The sequence below is a fragment of the Nycticebus coucang genome, chromosome 12, assembly GCF_027406575.1.
Source record: "Nycticebus coucang isolate mNycCou1 chromosome 12, mNycCou1.pri, whole genome shotgun sequence".
NCBI classification, from domain to species: domain Eukaryota; kingdom Metazoa; phylum Chordata; class Mammalia; order Primates; family Lorisidae; genus Nycticebus; species Nycticebus coucang.
Genome location: NC_069791.1, coordinates 53,873,140 through 53,891,776, shown reverse-complemented (window position 1 = coordinate 53,891,776; position 18,637 = coordinate 53,873,140). Strand labels below are relative to the sequence as shown.

General features: G+C 50.6%; 1 protein-coding gene across 2 annotated transcripts in view; it reads right to left on the bottom strand.

Moving 5' to 3' along the window:
- VWF (von Willebrand factor) overlaps nucleotides 1–18,637 on the bottom strand; it is a 167,687-nt gene that overhangs the window by 108,210 nt on the left and 40,840 nt on the right. For both annotated transcript variants that reach the window (XM_053554967.1, XM_053554968.1), the window contains 7 exons: nucleotides 18,022–18,133; nucleotides 16,792–16,838; nucleotides 9,338–9,474; nucleotides 8,532–8,670; nucleotides 7,356–7,456; nucleotides 2,758–2,953; nucleotides 2,053–2,268 (listed from right to left, as the gene is read on the bottom strand). In XM_053554967.1, the coding sequence (XP_053410942.1) occupies nucleotides 2,053–2,268; nucleotides 2,758–2,953; nucleotides 7,356–7,456; nucleotides 8,532–8,670; nucleotides 9,338–9,474; nucleotides 16,792–16,838; nucleotides 18,022–18,133 (948 nt within the window). The remainder of the gene's footprint in view (nucleotides 1–2,052; nucleotides 2,269–2,757; nucleotides 2,954–7,355; nucleotides 7,457–8,531; nucleotides 8,671–9,337; nucleotides 9,475–16,791; nucleotides 16,839–18,021; nucleotides 18,134–18,637) is intronic.

Below are 18,637 nucleotides of genomic sequence, written 5' to 3'. Positions count from 1 at the left end.
TGATGGCCTCATCTTCCCAAAGGAAGCATAACCATTTTTCAAGGAAAAAGAATGTGTGCTGTTGTGCTGAATCTCTTCAAAACATACCACAAAGTGACTATTCGATGACCTTGCTCCGTAGTTGTCTCTAATTGGTATAACCTCTTTCTACCAATGGATTCAATGATTTCAGTGGGTTAAGGGGACAGCTGGACCTGAGCTACTCTCAAAGTCCAGACAGTTCAGAGGCAAGAACCCAGGAGTCCTGTCCAGCCGCTCTAGGCTCACAGGGAGAGCCCAGAGCTACCTGGCCCGCCTTCTCTCTTGTCACATAAACCCACAGAAACAGAGTTCTCTTGTCCTTAAAAGCCTTGAGGGAAAGTTCCTCCCCATTCCGAAGCACTTTCTGCCTATATAAAGCCTCTGAAGTCAGGAAATTCTTTGATGAAATCTCGGTTCCTCCTTCTCCGGTGTTAGCCCATTTCTCCTGTTCTGTTCAGTGGAGGTTAAGAACAGCTGCTCATGAGAGATTAAAAAATATTTTGACGGACCCATAGCATTGTGGGGGAAAGTCCTAAATTGGGAAGCCCTTCCGATGTTGTAGCACACTGATAACGCACAATTTCTAGTATCAGTAGACAACCAAAGAACATTCACCACCGGCACCTTACTTACTCCTCATTGCTTTTTCCAATTTCTAAATGGCAAACACTAATGAGGAAACTAAAGTTCAGAGAGGCTAAGTGAAGGCCTCAAGATCATATAGCTGGTTGTCACAGGCAAGCGGCCAGTGAGGACCCAGACTCTGTTCTCCCAGCCACTACTAGTCCATGACGCCCTTAAGCCACCACAGAGCCAGAGGAACGGGATGTGCCCAACCACTGCATTTATATACTTGTTCCCTTTCATCCTAACTTTGGTCTCCTTTTATGAGATTGCGTAGACTCAAAACATGAACTGGCATATTAGACCCAAAATTTTGGCACTTCTAGAGCCCCCACGTCTAAACTTCTCTTCGAATAGATAATTAATTCCTTTCACCAGTTCTCATAGCTTCCATCAGGACCATCTACATTTCAACAAAACACATCTACTTCACCCCCCAAATCAAATATCCACCATACCTTATTTTTATGGAATAGCCTCCTCACTTGTATGCCTAACTACTGCTGTTCTATCATTGGAAACAATTGTTCTCTACCAAGAAAGCACCTTTTTAAAGCCATGGTCTAGTACACCTCCTCCAAAAAGCCTACCTTGGTTGCCCCTACCTGTAATCTAATTATCCTTTTACTGGCTGTGATAGTTACCTAGAAAGGGTTCCCTTTGTACCTCAAAAAGGAAGCTTGGCGTTCTACATCATCAGTATTGCCTGTCCACACTGGGCACTCAGCAAGTGTCCCCAGAGCAAAACCAGTAACGACAGAAAAGTGAGCACAATCTATCTAACCAAAGGACCAGAATGTGGGAAAAGATACCAATTCTGGTGGCAGGATCTAATTGCAGAGTGAGAACCTAAAGTCACCTGGGGACACTGAGGTAACTTAGCTTTATGTAACTTTACACAATGCCAAAGATTTAGGCCAGGAATCCACCGTGGTTTGCCTGAAGTTATAAACAAAGGATGTGTATGCCCACTTGCCATTGCTCCATCGACTAACGCTGGAGGGATGCCTGCACCCCTGGGATCCAGGACCATTCACTGCACAACCTGACCGCACACGTGTCGAACACTAGGTGGCAGCAGCCACCGGAGATCTCTGCTTGGCAGGGACCCCAGGGCTCCAGGGCTCCGGGCTGAGGTTCCAACACGTCCTCCCGGAATGGCCAGAATAACCGGCCTCGCCTGTGGGAGAGCCAGTCCCCACTGCCATATCCTGTCCAGAGGTGAAAGGGCAAAGTGGGTGCAAATGAACCGTCCCCACAACCCCTGCTTGTCAAAATGTCTCAGGGCCCTTTCCGCTGAAATAATGCGGAGAAAGTGTCTGCAAAGCACACGTGGACAGAGACGGCAGGGCGCCCCGGCGACGGGGTGGGCAGCCCCGAGGGGCGGCGGGCTCGTGGGGCACGCACCGCAGAAGCCGGGCTCCCGCCACGCGACGCTGACGCCCCTCAGGGCGCAGGCCGCCGCGTAGCTGGCCACCGCGTCGCACAGGCACTCCCGGCCGTCGGAGCAGGCGCACACGTCGTAGCGGCAGTTGCGCAGGTAGGGCAGCGGGCTGACGGCGGGGTGGCAGGCGGCGAACGCTGGGGACGTCAGCACGGCACAGGCCTCCTCGGCGAACCTGGCTGCGGGGGAGAGGGGCCAGCATAAATGGGCGGGCTTGCCGCGAGAGGACCCCGGAAATGGGGCCTTCCGTGGGAGGGTCTGTCACAGGCGGGGATATGCCTGGGGCAAGGGGGGTATCGGTCCTGCAGCGGGGGGCTGGGGGTGTTTTCCGTGGTGGGGATCTGGTACCGCGGTGGGTTTGCAGAAGGGAGCCTATGCCCAGGTAGGGGAGTCCATTCTGCTGGGTGGGGGTCGCTGCCATGAGGGTGTCTTCCGCGGGGGGTCACCTGGGCATGCCCAGGGATGCTAACACAGCTGACCTGCAGTCCCGCCCAGGCCAGGTATCCTACGGTAATTTAACTGAGTGGGTGTGGCGGCGGTAACGAGATGCTGACGGTAACACCAAAGGCCCACCCCAAATCCCTCGCTCCCCCAACCCGCGGCGGGCGCAATGGGACGTGGGGACCTCGGGGCCTCGCGGGATCGGCGCCTTCCCCCGGCTCACGCACTCTGGCGCGGGTTGAGGGCACAGGGGTCGCTGTGCTGCTTCTGCAGGTCCTGGCAGTCTCCGTGCAACTTCCAGGCGTTTCCGAAGTCCTCCACCAGGGGCTCCGCCAGTCCTGCGGGGGTCCGGAAGTCGTCGCCCTGGTCGCCGTTGTAATTCCCGCACAGGCCGCAGGTCTTCCCGGCATAGGCTGGGGACAGCTGCGGGAGAGGCCAGACCATCTTGGAGCCGCTGCTGCCAAAGCAGCAACAGTGTCATTTCGCTAATGAGATTATTTTTTTTAATGAGATTATTTTAATCAGAAAAGTTACCCCAGTGAAAAATAAAAGACAGCTAAACCCTGAGCTGTAGAAGAAAAAATTATAAAGCCAACTGCGGTGTAAGCCTCCCAGCTCCAGCCCTACTCCTAAATCTATAGTGAGAGATCTGTCCCGTGAGAAGGGATTTTAGAGATTATCTGGTCATTTAAAGACGGAGAAACGGAGGCCCAGGGAAGAATGACTTGCCCAAGGGCACGGAGACAGAGGCAGAGCTGGGAGGAGCAGGCAGGCTAAGCCTCATGCACCCGGCGCTCTGCCCTCAGTGCCTGTCAGGAGAGTGGCTAAGCCAGTGGCCCTGCCACCCACATGAGTCACATGCAAACTCAAGCCCCTGTAAAGGACAGTGGTGTTGGTCACACATGTGTATTCCACACGCAGGTGGAGTGGGTGTGGTCTGAACCCTCTTGGAGCTCATGTTTGATAAGAAACAACAGCTTCCCCCTAATCTCCTACATTTAACCCAGACACTGAGCGCCGTTGAAGAGAAAAGACCACACCCAAAGAGGACTTGGAAGTGTAGGGGCTTGTGATGGGTGGAAGTGAGGGCCAGGGAGGACTCTGGGGCAGCCTGCTGTGGGGTGACCAAGAGGGGTCCAGGATTCAAATTCCAGGCTTGTGGAACTTTCTCCAGTTCCAAAGTGCACATTCCGAGGAGTAGAGTGGAAGCTGCCTTTCACCCAACACAGCAGGGGTTACCACAGGTTTCTGTTGAGAGAACCCTGATTCAGAGACAGAGCAGCACTGGGACCCACGAGTCCTGGCTCCCACTCTATAGGTCATTACCAAGGCAGATGACCTGCCGTGTTCTGAAGCCCTCAGGTGCCAAGCCTGTGCGCCCTAAGGTCATCTCCTGGAGCCCCTTCCAGATCTGACTTACCAAGATGCCAGGTGAACAATCCAGTAGAAAGTTCCAGCCCCATATAAAATGTAACCATGTAAATATTGTTAACAAGAAGGGGAACAGAGTAATGATTCCTTGTTTGCTCTACCACTATCAAGTGTTGTCACATTAGGCACCAGGGTCCTCCCTGACCTCCGCATTTAATGTTTAAATCCCCCAACCCTGGTACTTCCTGCCCTCTTCTCTGCTTTATTTATCTGCCCAGGATTTATCACCTTCTAATATATAATATAATTTACTTGTTTGCTTTAATTGTCTGTCTCCCCCCATTAGAATTTAAATGAGGTAAGGATTTTTCTCTGTTTTGTTTCACTGCTGGGTAACAAAATACCATGGGCTGGATGGCTTATAAACAACAGAAATTTATTTCTTACAATTTTGGGATCTGGGAAGTCCAAGATCAAGGCACCAGCATATTCAGATGTCGGGTTCATAGATGGCGCCTTCTAGTTGTGTCCTCCCATGGTGGGAGGGGATAGCTAGCTCTCTGGGGTCTTTTACAAGAGCACAGATCTCATTCTTTTTCTTTCTTTCTTTCTTTCTTTCTTTCTTTCTTTCTTTCTTTCTTTCTTTCTTTCTTTCTTTCTTTCTTTCTTTCTTTTTCTTTTAGAATTAATTGCAGAGATTTATTAAGAGCACCTGCAAGCAGACAGGCTGCCACCAAGAATGGAAAATGGTGACAGCCACAGATCCCATTCTTAATCACCTCTCGAAGTCTCCACCTCCTAATAATACCACACCTTGGGGGTTAAGATTTAAACATATGAATTTGGGGAGGACACACTCAGACCACACCAGTGCCAGTAGGCACTCAATAAATATTTGCTGAATGAATGAACTGTTGAACAAATGAATGAATCAACTAGTTTCTCCCCCTAACATGGGCTAGAGTGCAAAGCCAGCAGTCAGAGCCAGGCTGGGCAAAGCAGCACAACTGGTGATGAGCCTTCCTCCCCTCCCCCACAACTCAGCATCTTTCTTTCTCTTCTTTCTTCCCCAAAAGCCCTCTTGTTCACCACCACTCTCTAAAACTATATCTTCTTCCTAAGCTCAAGATCAGGTCAGCCAGGGGTCAGAACTGTGAATATGTCCACTCCAGGTTGTGGCTGGCAAGAGCCCTGCAGAGTCTCATACTTAGAGGAGGCACTTGCAGTTTGAAATAAACCTCTGCTCTGCACAGTTCTGACAAAGAGGGAAGATTGCCAAGGGTCTTTCCCACTACACCCTGCCAAGGCTGAGCTGGGCCCTGCACATAGCCAGGGCAAGAGCACACACAAAACCTGATTTCCAGTGGCCAGAGCCTTGCTGCCTGGACCTCCAGCTCCATGGGGACAGAGCATGCCCAGAGGTAAGGCGATCAGAGGGAGTGGCCCCAGGAGGACAGGCAATCAGAGGGAGTAGCCCCTGGCAGCACCATCTCCCCCACACTGCAGTCCCCAAGACCCCAGGATTAGAATTCTGAGGTGCCCCTGCTCCATGTCAAGGGCCCTGTTCCTGCTTCATATCAAACCCATAAGCCAATCCCACAGGCCATGGGGTCCTCTGACACTGTCCTGAGTCTTGACCAAGGAAATCCTCTTCTTGTTAGCTAAACTGACCAAAATATATACCCAGAAATAATCCTACATCCCTTCCCACAGAAAGAAGTCAACCTTTGTACCCTCAGGAGAGAGGAAGGGCAGGTCCCAGGGTGAGAAGCCATGGCCCTGCTCACCAAGGGGAGGGACTTCATGGATGGGAGAGCAGCTGTCCGTGGCAGGGAGGGTTCTGAGAAGTGGCATGGCTAAGGTGAGGCACTGCCTTGAAGACCAAGGGCCAGGGGCCAGGAGACCCCCCATTCTGATCTTTACCCTGTCACTATGGTTATGAGACCTGAGAAAGTTCCTCTTGCTCCAGAAATGATGGTTCTTTATTTCCAGTTGGAAACAAGATCTCCCAGACCTTCCCACTCTATGGTCTGTGGTCAGAGGCATATTTTTTATAAAAGAGAAAAAGAGTTAGTTTGAAATCCCCTCAGGGACTCTAAGATGAGAAATAGTATGGCCTCATGCGAAGGCAGGAAGCCAGGATTCAGCCAGGATGCCCAACACCCTTCCCAGGATTGTACAAGGGACTCTGGCCCAGTGTGCAGAGGGTGCTCCCAGGGACCCTAACATGATCCAGGACTGCTGTTCTCAGAGTGTGGTCTTGGGGCTCATGGAGGTCCCTGAGGCTCTTTCTAGGGGTCTCTGGGGCCACAGCTCTTTTCATGATAATATGCAGACATTTGTGTTTTCCCTTCTCATTCTTTTACAAGCATACAGTGGAATTTTCCAGAGGCTACATGACACAAATTATTGCAAAAGACTGAATGCAGAAGTAGATACGAAAATCCAGCTGTCTTCTATTAAGCCATCCATTAAAGAAATTTGCAGAAATGTACAACTGTGGTATTCTTCTCATTACTTGTTTTTGCTTTGGAAAACAGTTATTTTTCAGACAAAAAGTGCTTATATTAATCTATAGTGGATTTACTGTTGTTATTTTTAATACATATTTTAAATGCCTCTGATTTAATTTCAGTATTGATATATAATCCAAAAGATCTTGGGACCCTCAATAATTCTTAAGAGTATAAAGGCATCCTGAGATCAAAACGTGAGAGCTGCTGTTCTGACTGGAAAGACACTGGGTAGAGAACTAATCCTTGCTCTATGATGAATGGGTGGCACTAGGGGTCAGACCAGGAAACCAGGTCAGTCTAAGAGCATGGACAGTCTCTCAGCCTCCCCATCCCTTAGCTGCCTCAATTATAAGATGGCAGTAATAAAACCCACACTGCCTACCTGCCGAGAACATTTCAAGGGAAACAGTGTAGCTGGAAGGATGGGGAATGGTATGAATTGCTATCCCATGAGATTCTAGGCCCACAGAGAACAAGAGGAAGTTGCCCACAGAGACAGAACTTGGTAGTCCCCTGTGCAACCTCTCCCAGGCAGATGGGGTGGCTTTCTCTTGGTTGTGGGTTCCAGTGGGACTCTCCTCCTATCCCACTGTCTATGGGACACCTGGGGAGATACCCCTATCTCCAGGCCTCATCTCAGCCAGGAAATTGGACAGCAAATCTGGCCCCTTCCCAGCCCCACAAGAGCCCATCCCAGTTAGGAAGCCCTTGGAATACCCAACCTCCAGAAGGGAGACTCCCCGGGTCCAACAAGAGGCATCCAGAGAACAAACACCAGTTTCTCATATACAAAAGAGGTCTGTTCCTCATTCTGGGGGCGTAGGGCATGAGGAGAAAGAAATTCTTCTCCCACCACACAGAGCCATTCTGCTTAGAGCACAAGGGGTACTTTGTAAGGGTTGGGCTGCAGGGAGGCAGTGCCTCCAAAGCGGACCTACCTTTACCAGCAGCCTCCCACGGCCATCCCAGTCTATCTGCAGGTCTTCCCCATAGCTGAGACGCACAGAGGCCATCACCGTACGCTGGATGCGGAGATCACCTGGAGCCCAGCAGAACAGGTGGGGGAGGACAGGATGATAGCAGGCAGATGTATTGTGGGAGGAGACAGGATGTCTCAAGAGGATAGTAGCAATGAGCAGCAATGAGTTAGGGGCAGATGGGGTGTCCAAGAGACCTAAGAGGGTCTCAGGAGGAAGGGTAGTCCCAGCGGACAGAGGGCAAATAGGGTTCCCCAGAAAGGAGCCTCTATGCCCTGGCAGTCTCCTGCCATTCCCCCTGATGCCACAGGAGGGCAGCAGAGGCTTCTGTAGCCTCAGCTTTAGACTGTCTGTTGTTGAACCCAAGACTCCAGAGCATGCCGGCGAACCTCTGCCCTTGTGTCTCTGGGCTGAGTTACATAGTCCCCATAGCTGAATTCTCACTGCTGCAGGAAGGTGGAGTCAGATGGGAGCATATCCATTGCTCTGGCGCAACAAACATCCCATTTCATGAGGAGACACATGAGCATTGTCATTCACTGACACACTGTACCCACTATCCACTGCCTGCAGTGCTGGGAAAATGAACCACAGGGTGGTGAGGAATCATGGGGGAGGGGGAGGAGTCTGAGAGCCACTCTGAGGGTGAAGCTTGAGGGTTGTGCTGTGCAAAAGCAGTTTTGCTGTGACAGTCACAGTGCAACCTGACCAGACACTGTATAGGCCAGAGGGTCACCAGGCCTTACCACAAGTGGCATCCTCTGTTCTGACCATCACCAGCCACTCCAGACTTCTCAGACTCAGCCTCTGCTTCTGCCCCATCTCTAAGCAAAACCAGAACCACCTGCCCAAGACTCAACCCACCCCTTTGGCTCAAGCCAAGTGAAAATCCTCTTGGCTCCTTTTCCCGGCTACTCTTTGTGAGACCTGAAGAAGATTCCTCATCTATAGGTATTCAGTCAACTTCCTCCTCCAGGAAGCCTTCGCTTCTTGCAGAGATGTATCCCCACCCTCCAAAGAGAACTCTCAATCACATCCTACGAAGAGGTGTCAGTGGGCAGTGACCATCTTGAGAAGAAGGGGCACTTTGGGGCAAGCTAGACCAGCTCCAGGCCTGTTGGAGCAGGAGAAGCCCACCTTGCAGAAGGGGGACCTGGATGTCCTGGCCATCCATGGCGACTCCTCCCCCATGCTTCAGCTTCACAAGGCCATTGTGCAGGTCAGGCAGCCGAACAGTCACTGAGCGGGTGCAGACAGCGTCAGGGTCATCAGCACACTGCCAAGAGGGGGTGCAGGCTGATCCCACAGTACCCTTTACCAGTCCAGCACCCCAGCCCAAGACCTACTGAGTCAGAGAAAGGCCCAGCTCCAGAGAGCCTCTGGCCTTCTCACTGGCTGCAACTCTATTCTCACAAAGCACTGTCGATGGGGCCCCTAGAGTTGTACAACGTACTAAGCCCAACCTCTCCCACACCCTTTCCCATTGGCCTGGTCTTTATAAAGAACCGTGGGCCTCTGGCTCGGCTTGTTCCTTGGGCTTATTGTTCCAAAGAGAGTGGGGACTTCGGCACTCTATTTGTCTTCCTCTTTGCTCTGTTTTCTAAAGAAAATAAGTCTACAACCTGCCACAGCAGAGCAGAATGGCAGACATTCCTCCTTGCCCCCACCCCAGTCACCCAGCTTCACACAGCAGGGGCTCATGATGAGGGCAACTGACAGGAGCTAAAGCACCCGGGAAGCTTCTCTGGGAGCCAAGCCAGCCCTGAGTGATGTGGTCAGCATGCAGGGTTCCTTCTCTCTAGGGACAGAGACCTGGGTAGGGTTTCTGGAAGAATGAGGGGGTAAATGAAGCCTGGTAGAAGGGTCTTCCCTCCTGCACAGAAAGCCATGGCCCGCACCTCCCAGGGGGCCAGAGCCATAGCAGCCAGCTTGGCCAGGCTCACCTGCATGGTGTCAATGACAATGGAGAAAGAGAGGTCCTGGCAGTCCCGAGCCAGCAGATACTGGCATATCCCACTGAAGGTGAAGTACCTGTTGTCAAAGCTCTTGAAGTGGGATTGACCTGTGACAAGACACTCTCCTGGAGGGACAAAGAGGAAGGGGAAGAATGGGAGGTGAAGGGGAATCTCCTGGGGAGCAGAGGTGGGGTGCATAGGCAAGCAGGGTGCCCTTTCTCTGAAACTTCACGTGTATTGTCTCCCCACAAGAGGACTCTGGCTTGGCGCCCATAGCTCAGAGGTTAGGGCGCCAGCCACACGCACCAGAGCTCGTGGGTTTGAATCCGGCCTGGGCCTGCTAAACAACAATGACAACTGCAACAAAAAAAATAGTCGGGCGTTACGGAGGGCACTGGTAGTCCCAATTACTTGGGAGGCTGAGGCAAGAGAATCACTTGAGCCCAAGAGTTGGAGGTTGTTGTGAGCTGTGACACCACAGCACTCTACTGAGGGTGACATAGTAAGACTCTGCCTCAAAAAAAAACAATAGTAACATGTCAGAGCTAGGCCTCACTTTACAGATGGAGCAGGTAGGAGGGTGGGGTGCTGGGCCAAAAACCCACAAACCCACACTCCGGACTCCCAGCTCCCTGCCACCTCCACTGTTCCCTCATAGCCGCTGCCCAGGGTCCTGCACTTCCCACAGGTCAGAGCCAGCTTCTGGTAGCAGCCTCAGAGCCCGCAGAGCACCTAGTCCAGGGAATGCTGTCCAGCAGCACAGCTATCTTTCAGCTGGCATGGGAGGGGCTCCAGGACAAAGCCCCACTCCAGGAGAGTCCCTGGAGGTCAGCAGGCAGAGCTGGCAGCCCAGATGCAGGGTGAGGAGGGAGGGAAGGCGGGGACAATGTCAGAGCCCAGCAGTAGAGTCAGAGGCTCCCTCCTCCACCCCAGCCGAGGGTCAGCTCTAGGGCCTCCTAAGTCAAGCTTCTGCAGTGACTCTTGTTGGGGCTAATGGGAGACCAAGAGGCCATCTGCCCATGATCTCACCACTGCCCAGGCAATGCTGACTGTTACAGGGATGGGGGTGGGCAGCCTCAGTCAACTGGTTGTATGTCCCTCTGCCTTCCAGGATGGCATGAGGCAAGAGGTCACACCAGCCCAGACGAAATTAGGAGAAAGGAAAGAGGTCCCAGACAGTTCTGAGCAGCGTTACCTTCCCTTCCACTGGCCCCCAAGAAGAGTAAGGGTGAGGGGCAGGCGTTCATGGAAATCAGAGCAGAACGGGTAACACAAGGGGGCCAGGGTCACCCCAGCTCGTGGTGCACGTGCTGGACCCCAGCCCCAGCAAGGTCACAGGAAAGCCTTCTTGAACTGTTTCTCAGAAATCACTTTTATTCTGCTACCAACAGAGCAATGTGGTCCTTTGTGTCAAATGTCTTGACCCTGCTTCTGTAAAGTGAGTGGAAATTCTTGCCCCGCCTTTCTCTGTTTTCTTCAGAGTGCTCTTATCTGAATAAGCCATTGGACTTCTGTTATCCTTGACACTGCCCAGGAAAAGAGGGGTCAATGAGAAAACGTGCAAGTATTCGAAAACTTTCAGGGCTCAAATCTAATCCTCTGATCTGATTTCCTGCTCTGACCACTGACTTGTGTTCCTGAGTTTCTCGGGAATCAGAAGTCTAAATATTATACTTAGCTTATCTTCTTGGTACAATTGAGGGACAGAGCTGCAAACACAGGAAACCCAGGAAAACGGATGGGAGAGCTGCCGGGTAGCCATCAGCCATGAGAGCTGGAATGTCCACCAGAACAACAGACCACATGGCCAGGCTCACCCACCCTGTGCCCAGGACTGGACACCTAGAATAAGCCCCATCAGTCAGGCAACAGGCAGTGCCCCCCAAACAGCATGCCCACCACCAGACAGAGAGGTGGGCACCAAAAGTTTGAATGAATAAAAGGCAGGGGATTCTTAAAATAATATACAAAGCAGAACATCTAGACGTTAAAGCAGATCCACTCCTACATGAAGAAATATCTTCTCTTATGAAAAAAAAAAAGAAATCTCTCATCTGCTGGAAGCAAATCACCTCTTCTAAACAAATCCTTTATTTTGCATGGAGCCCTGGACACTGCTGCTCTGCTACACATCATTCCCTAGCCCAATCCTGCAGCCTCCACCAAAGAAATGCCAGCCCACAGGCCTTTACCCAAGCAATTCAGACCTTCTCTAGATATAAATTTTCACCAAGGCTGCTTTGAAGTCACAGTAACAGAATCTCAACCCAAAGTGCAAGATGCATGTCTAAGTGCTGAGTGGGAACCGGCTCATTTACCGCTCCAGAGAAGCAGAGTTGTTATTCTCAGTTTCCACATGAGGAAACAAAACACAGAGAAGTGAAACTCGCCCAGAGTACCACAGTGGTCAAACCGGAGGGTGAGGACAGGCTGTCCGTCTGGCTCCAGAGCCCAGAGCACTTGATACCACTTGGTACTGCCTCAAGGGATGGCTCCTCCAGTTCCATGAGCCTGATTTCTTTAGGGTCAAACCCATTGTCATTCTGATCCTGGACACACACATTGCCACTTGCCAAGGGGCATGCAGACTGCTGGGTCTGAATACAGTGACTAGGTGGAGGGAGGCCTTGGCTACGTAAAATAATACATCAGTGTGGCCTGAAGGAGGTCTGAGGGGACTCCAGAAACTCCAGCAGGGGCCAGGACAGGCAGATGGAGATTTTCTGTAAACTGGCAAAGTCAGAACCCCCGGGCTCACCCAGGCACCTAGAAATACACCCTTTCCCCAAAGGAGAACTATCCTGGTTTACTCATTGCAGTCTCTGTTAGCCAACAATGTGGGGTTTACTACCTTCCTGTGGAGGGGGTATCACTTCAGAGATCAGGTTTTTTGTTTTTTGGGGTTTTTTCTCCAGTGGAGAGTCACTGACCTGGAATTCCAAGGTCAGATTACAGGGCTATGTTAGAATCCACCAGAAGTTACTCACAAATGAGTAACAGGTTACACCAGGGCCTTCCCTGCTGACCGGGGCAGGTCCCACCCTCTGCCTACCTGCCCCAGCCACACCCACCACACCACCCCTGCCCATTCTGGGCTCCTTCCCGGCCCTGTTTAATGAAACAGCTGCTTCTGTGCTCTGTGAAGCATTTGCTGTGTGTTGAGTGATAACAGCCTCTCAAGAGCCATGGGATAAAGCTGCTGTTATGATCCCTAGTTTACAGATTAGGAAACTAAAGCTACAAATCATTAAATATCTTGCCCAAAGTCACCCAGCTAGGAAGAGATAGCGCTGGAATTCCAACCAGGCTGGCGGAGTCCAGAGCCTCTGTTCACAGCCCTCATTCTGCACCATCTTTACAAGCTCATGGGATTTTGGACACAAATGAAAAGCCTTCCCCCACCTCTTCCTAGCTCTAGAAAAGTACCTTCAATATGTTTCCACTAGAAGTTTGAGATACTATAACAAGAGCTTTAATTATTTGAGGAACAGGCTCTGTTAACAGGCAAGCCGCCTCTCACCTTAACCCTAACCAAACATTTACAGTTCAATGGGAACAAAGTTAGTGGAGCTTCCCTAGGCAGGGTGTTTCACAGAGGAAGAGAAGAGAGCCTTGGGGTCACAGAAAGGGAAGTCCGCAGGCTATGAGGAAGCCATAATTTTGCCTGAGGCTGCCCTAACACCTATCTAGCAGGTAGAGATAGCAGGGAGCACGGGAGCATCAAGGCCTAGCCCCTCCCCAGCACTGACCTCCACTCTCCAGGGCTCTTCCTCCCCCTCCCATTACTCACAGACACAGTATGGGCTGGGCAGCCTCTAAGACAGCCCCCAGGGACCCCACCTCCTGTATTCTTGTCTTCCTGTAACCCCTCCCTCCTCTTGAGCATAGACTGGATGTGTTCATTTGTTTCTAGTGAATATAAGACACCAGAAATGGGGGTGTCACTTCAGAGATCAGGTTTTTTGGTTTTTGGTTTTTGTTTTGAGACAGAGTCTCACTATGTTGCCCTCGGTAGAGTGCCATGGCATGCCAGCTCACAGCAACCTCAAACTCTTGGGCTTAAGCGATTCTCTGGGCTCAGCCTCCCAAGTAGTTGGGACTACAGGCACCCACCACAATGCCCGGCTACTTTTTTGTTGTAGTTATCATTGCTATTTAGTTGGCCCAGGTCAGGCTAGATTGCTATTTAGCCAGCCTCAGTGTATGTGGCTGGCACCCTAACCACTGTGCTATGGGCACCAAGCTAGAGATCAGATTTTTAAAAGACTGTGGCTTCTGACTCTTATTCACTCTGCGGTCACTTGCCCAAGGAAAGCCAGTTGTCATGTCACAAAGCAGCCCCAGGGAGAAATCCACATGGAAAGGCAGAAGTGTCTGCCACCAACACATCCATGAGCTCCAAAGTCATCCTCCTCCCTCCTCAGTCAAGCCTGCAGATGAGACTAGAGCCCCAGGTAATAGCTTGACTGTAGCTTTAGAAGAGCTCTTGGGCCAGGCACCCAGCTAAGCCATCCCCCAATTCTTCTTCTTTCTTTCTTTTTTTTTTTTTTTTTGAGACAGAGTCTCAAGCTGTCACCCTGGGTAGAGTGCTGTGGCATCATTGCTCTCAGCAAGCTCCAACTCAGGCTCAAGTGATCCTCTTGCCTCAGTTTTTCTATTTTTAGTAGAGATGGGGTCTCACTTTTGCTCAGGGTGGTCTCAAACTCATGAGCTCAAGCAATCCACCTGCCTTGGCCTCCTAGAGTGCTAGGATGAGCCACTGCACCTGGCCAGTCCCTAAATTCTTGATATACAGAACCTGTGAGACAATGTTTGTTGCTTTAAGCTGCTTGGTTTGGGGATAATTTGTTACATAGCAATAGATAAGTAGTACACATTCGCCTTATTCCAAGGAATCAAAACCCACTTCTCTATTCCTGAGATTCACAATGTATACTACTTTAGGGTCTGCAGAGAACCCCCAGCCTGCTCTTTGCTTTATAGGCAGAACCAAGCATATCCCCTTCCAGAACCTTCCCGTATATTCTTTCCATTAGAAGCTCTACCTGAAGTCATCACACTGGGAACACAAGGCAGCCTCGCAGCCTGCTGATTCATGAGGCAAGGTGTAGAAATATGCCCAGGCACCATGGATGGAGATGGGCAAGGAGGCAGTGGTCAACCAAACTCCAGAACAAGGGAAAGGTCAGAGCTGGGACTTTGAGAATGCAGAGAAAAGCTTAGACATGCAGGGAGCCCAACCCGTGGCCCTTGGGCTGCATGTGGATTATTTAAGGCCTGTCTTCAAATAATCAGTATCAGATGTCATGCAAATTGTGCACAGACCTTTGTTTTGCTCAACTTTCATTGGTGTTTGTGTATTTAATGTGTGGCCCAAGAAGACTTTATTTCTTCCAATGTACAGTGGAGGGAAAAAAAGGTTGGACACCCTTTTAATTGCATTTGTTAGCAAAATATCAACCTATTCAATAGACAGAATTGGAACTGGCTATCTTGCCATCAAGGTATCAAGAGAACATCTTGCATCCTCACCAAAGTCATCATCTAGATTTTGGATTGAAGACCTATCTGCCTCAAGCAGTCCATCATGTACATAGTGGGTATTCAAACAGTGCTCGGATGAATGGAAGGCCAGAAGGATGATGGATGGAAACCCTCCCTACAGTTGGTGGTTGTTAAGACTTCCTAATCTGATATGTAGTAGTCAGTCTGAACAAACACAATAAACTGAATTCCTAATTCCATCTACTGTGGCTCACATATCTTATACAATAATGCTTATTATTTCAATATTAAAAGTTTTTTCATGGGTGGCGCCTGTGGCTCAACGGAGTAGGGCGCTGGACCCATATGCTGGAGGTGGCGGGTTCAAACCCAGCCCCGGCCAAAAACCGCAAAAAAAGAAAAAAAAAAAAAAAAAAACTGTTTCTCCTTATGGCTCGGCGCCTGTGGCTCAAGCGGCTAATGTGCCAGCCACATAAACCTGAGCTGGCGGGTTCGAATCCAGCCCGGGCCCGCCAAACAACAATGACAGCTGCAACCAAAAAATAGCCGAGCATTGTGGTGGGCACCTGTAGTCCCAGCTACTTGGGAGGTGGAGACAGGATATTCGCTTGAGCCCAGGAGTTTGAGGTTGCTGTGAGCTGTGATACCACGGCACTCTACCCAGGGCAACAGCTTGAGGCTCTGTCTCAAAAAAAAAAAGAAAAAGTTTTTTCACTTTAATTACAGCAACTCATATGTCCTTCAAAGGGCTCCTGGAGTCTTTCACATGGGGTGATTATGTTAACAGGTAGAATAGATATCTCCTTCAAGAGTCATCTTTTATCCTTCTTGATTTCTTTAAGGATTGGACAAAGGATAACCTAGCTGGCTAGTTGGCCATCCCCAGGCAAGACTAAGTGCCCTAGCTGTAGTGCCCACTGTCCACCTACTTCAGGATTTTTCCAGTGTAAAGGGCACTGGATAAGGTCCTGAGTGACCCTAAAGCCTTTAGATCACAGAGCTTAAATCTGATCTCAGGTATCCAAACTCATCCCCTTCCTGGCCCACCGAAGTCTGGGACTGGGACTAGGAAGGAGAGAAAAGGTAGAAATTAGGCAGTCATGAGTCTGAGTCCTGGCTCTGCCTCTTAGCAGCTGTGTGACTTTGGGCAAGTGACTTAACCTCTCTGGGTCTGTTTCCTCTTTATAAAAGGAGAATAAATTATACCTGCCTCAGAGGCTATAACGGATAATATATATAAAGTGCTTAGCACAGCGCCCAGCACCTAGAAAACATCACGCGAGAGACAACAAAGGGAAAGATGAGGGTCATTGCAGGTGAGGCAAAGGGAGCTCTGAATGGGCACAGTTTGCAGTAAACAGAATAGAGTTGGGGCCCAACAGAAAGGAAAGCAAAGGGCAGAGATTGTAAAACAATTTTCCTAAACAGATTTTCCAGGTGAGAACAGAGCAGGGGAGTCGTATGGAGACCTGGTTCTCTTAGCTCTTGGACTGTGCCATGGTCTTCATATCAAACATTCTAGAAAATTCCACTGAAACTCTCCCTTCAAGCCTAAAGAATTACCAGGCCAGCCCTTCTTCCTCTTAATTTTCCGAAGAATTTGTATCCTCTTTGTTTAGTCGGTCATGACCGTACAGGTCATACTTAATCCTTTGAGCAAACAGGTGATGAGGAAAGGGCAACAAAGCCTGAGCCCAGGTGCACTGTTCCCTTTCAGCCAGAGCAGGGCTCCCCAGAGCTATGCCCTGCCTGGCTGCCCTGGGATTGGGTCAGCACAGCTGGTATCTGAAACCAAACCTGTGGTCAGATGGTTGTGTCCGACCTGTGCAGCGGGGACAATTTCTCATTACCTTGAGGTGTGGCCCTCCACCGTCTGGTAAGACAGAAGATGCCTCTCCATTAAGAGAAGGCAGGAGGGGAGGGGGAGGGGCACCTACCCGGGCACTCTTCGTTGCTGCAGATCCACTCGCTATTTCGGCAAATGCTGTTGGGGGAAGAAGCACAAGTCATTGGCAGCTCTGCAAACACAAGTGACATGAAAGCATTTAGAGCTCAGCACAGTTAACACAGCTCCCGAAATCTGGAGGGAGACAGGAGCTGATGCTGGAGGAATCTTCATGAAGTTAAAGTTGTACCAGGCAGGGCTTTGGCCACAAAGGAATCTTGGGGACACTGCCAAGGGGAAGAAACGCAGAGAAAGAAAACATAGGGTATCTGATGTCCCTGAAAACCTACCCAGGTATGAAGAAATCCATGCACAGCTGGTGGCAGAGAGCAAGAGAGCACCAGCCCATGCCACGTCAGGCAGCCGACTGAGACCCTAGGGGCCCAGCCAGTGCCAAAGGCTGCCACACAGGGAAAGACACCAAGCAGGCAGCCTGCAGGCCAGAGGGACAGGCACAGCCAGCCAGAGGCAACATCCAGAGGAGCCCTTTGAGGGGACGGGAGCTAAGCAGGGACAGAACTAGGTTGGGCCTGGCCAACTGCAGGGAGTCATGGAGGCCACTGCCACTTCCTACCACCTAGCATGTTAAGAGATTTAAGGAGAGAGGGCGGCGCCTGTGGCTCAGTCGGTAAGGTGCCGGCCCCATATACCGAGGGTGGCGGGTTCAAACCCGGCCCCGGCCAAACTGCAACCAAAACATAGCCAGGCATTGTGGCGGGGGCCTATAGTCCCAGCTACTCGGGAGGCTGAGGAAAGAGAATTGCTTAAGCCCAGGAGTTGGAGGTTGCTGTGAGCTGTGTGAGGCCACGGCACTCTACCGAGGGCCATAAAGTGAGACTCTGTCTCTACAAAAAAAAAAAAAGAGAGATTTAAGGAGAGAAGGACCTGCACGCTGTGTACTGGCTGCTATACGGTCCCTCTTCACAGGGACAGGGTCATTCATCAAAGCATAGTGTGGAGGGACAGCTAGAGATGTGTGTGTACAGGATACTGCCCTCTCTGAGGGCCCCCTCTTCTAGGCTTATCTGTCATTTAATCTTTGGTCCCCCTCAATGCCAGCCACATCCATCCCCTACCCCTGAAACCCCCCTCCCCCATCTCTGTCTCTTCTCCCTCAGCCCAGGCAAGATGCTGTGCCACCTGCCACTGCCCTACCACCCCAGCTCCCCCACATCCAACCCCCTGGGCAGCTCTCCCAGGCCATGCTGTGCAGCCCAATTACCAGGTGTTGCAGTCTTGGGAGAGAGAGGCGCCTGGAGGGTAGTGCTTCCCGGAGTGCACACAGGAGCACTCGGTGCTCTCCACGCAGCGGCCTTCATCAAGGAGCTGTCCCTCTGGGTTCAAGGACATCAAAGCAAAGACCTCAACATTGTCATCATCATTAGTCATCTCACCACTGTGGCATCCCTTAGGGGATCATCAGCTCCAAGCTTTTTCTAGGAAGCTCAAAGAACATGTTCTGCGATGTTTATTTTTCACATTGATAATGCAACAGGGGAAAAGAGGATGACTAGTCTCCTCTTTCTTTCTCCAGATAAAGAAACAGAATCAATGGGCAAGAGACATGAATAGAACTTTCTCTAAAGATGACAGACGAATGGCTAACAAACACATGAAAAAATGTTCATCATCTCTATATATTAGAGAAATGCAAATCAAAACAACCCTGAGATATCATCTAACCCCAGTGAGAATGGCCCACATCACAAAATCTCAAAACTGCAGATGCTGGCGTGGATGTGGAGAGAAGGGAACACTTTTACATTGCTGGTGGGACTGCAAACTACTACAACCTTTCTGGAAGGATGTATGGAGAATCCTCAAAGCACTCAAGCTAG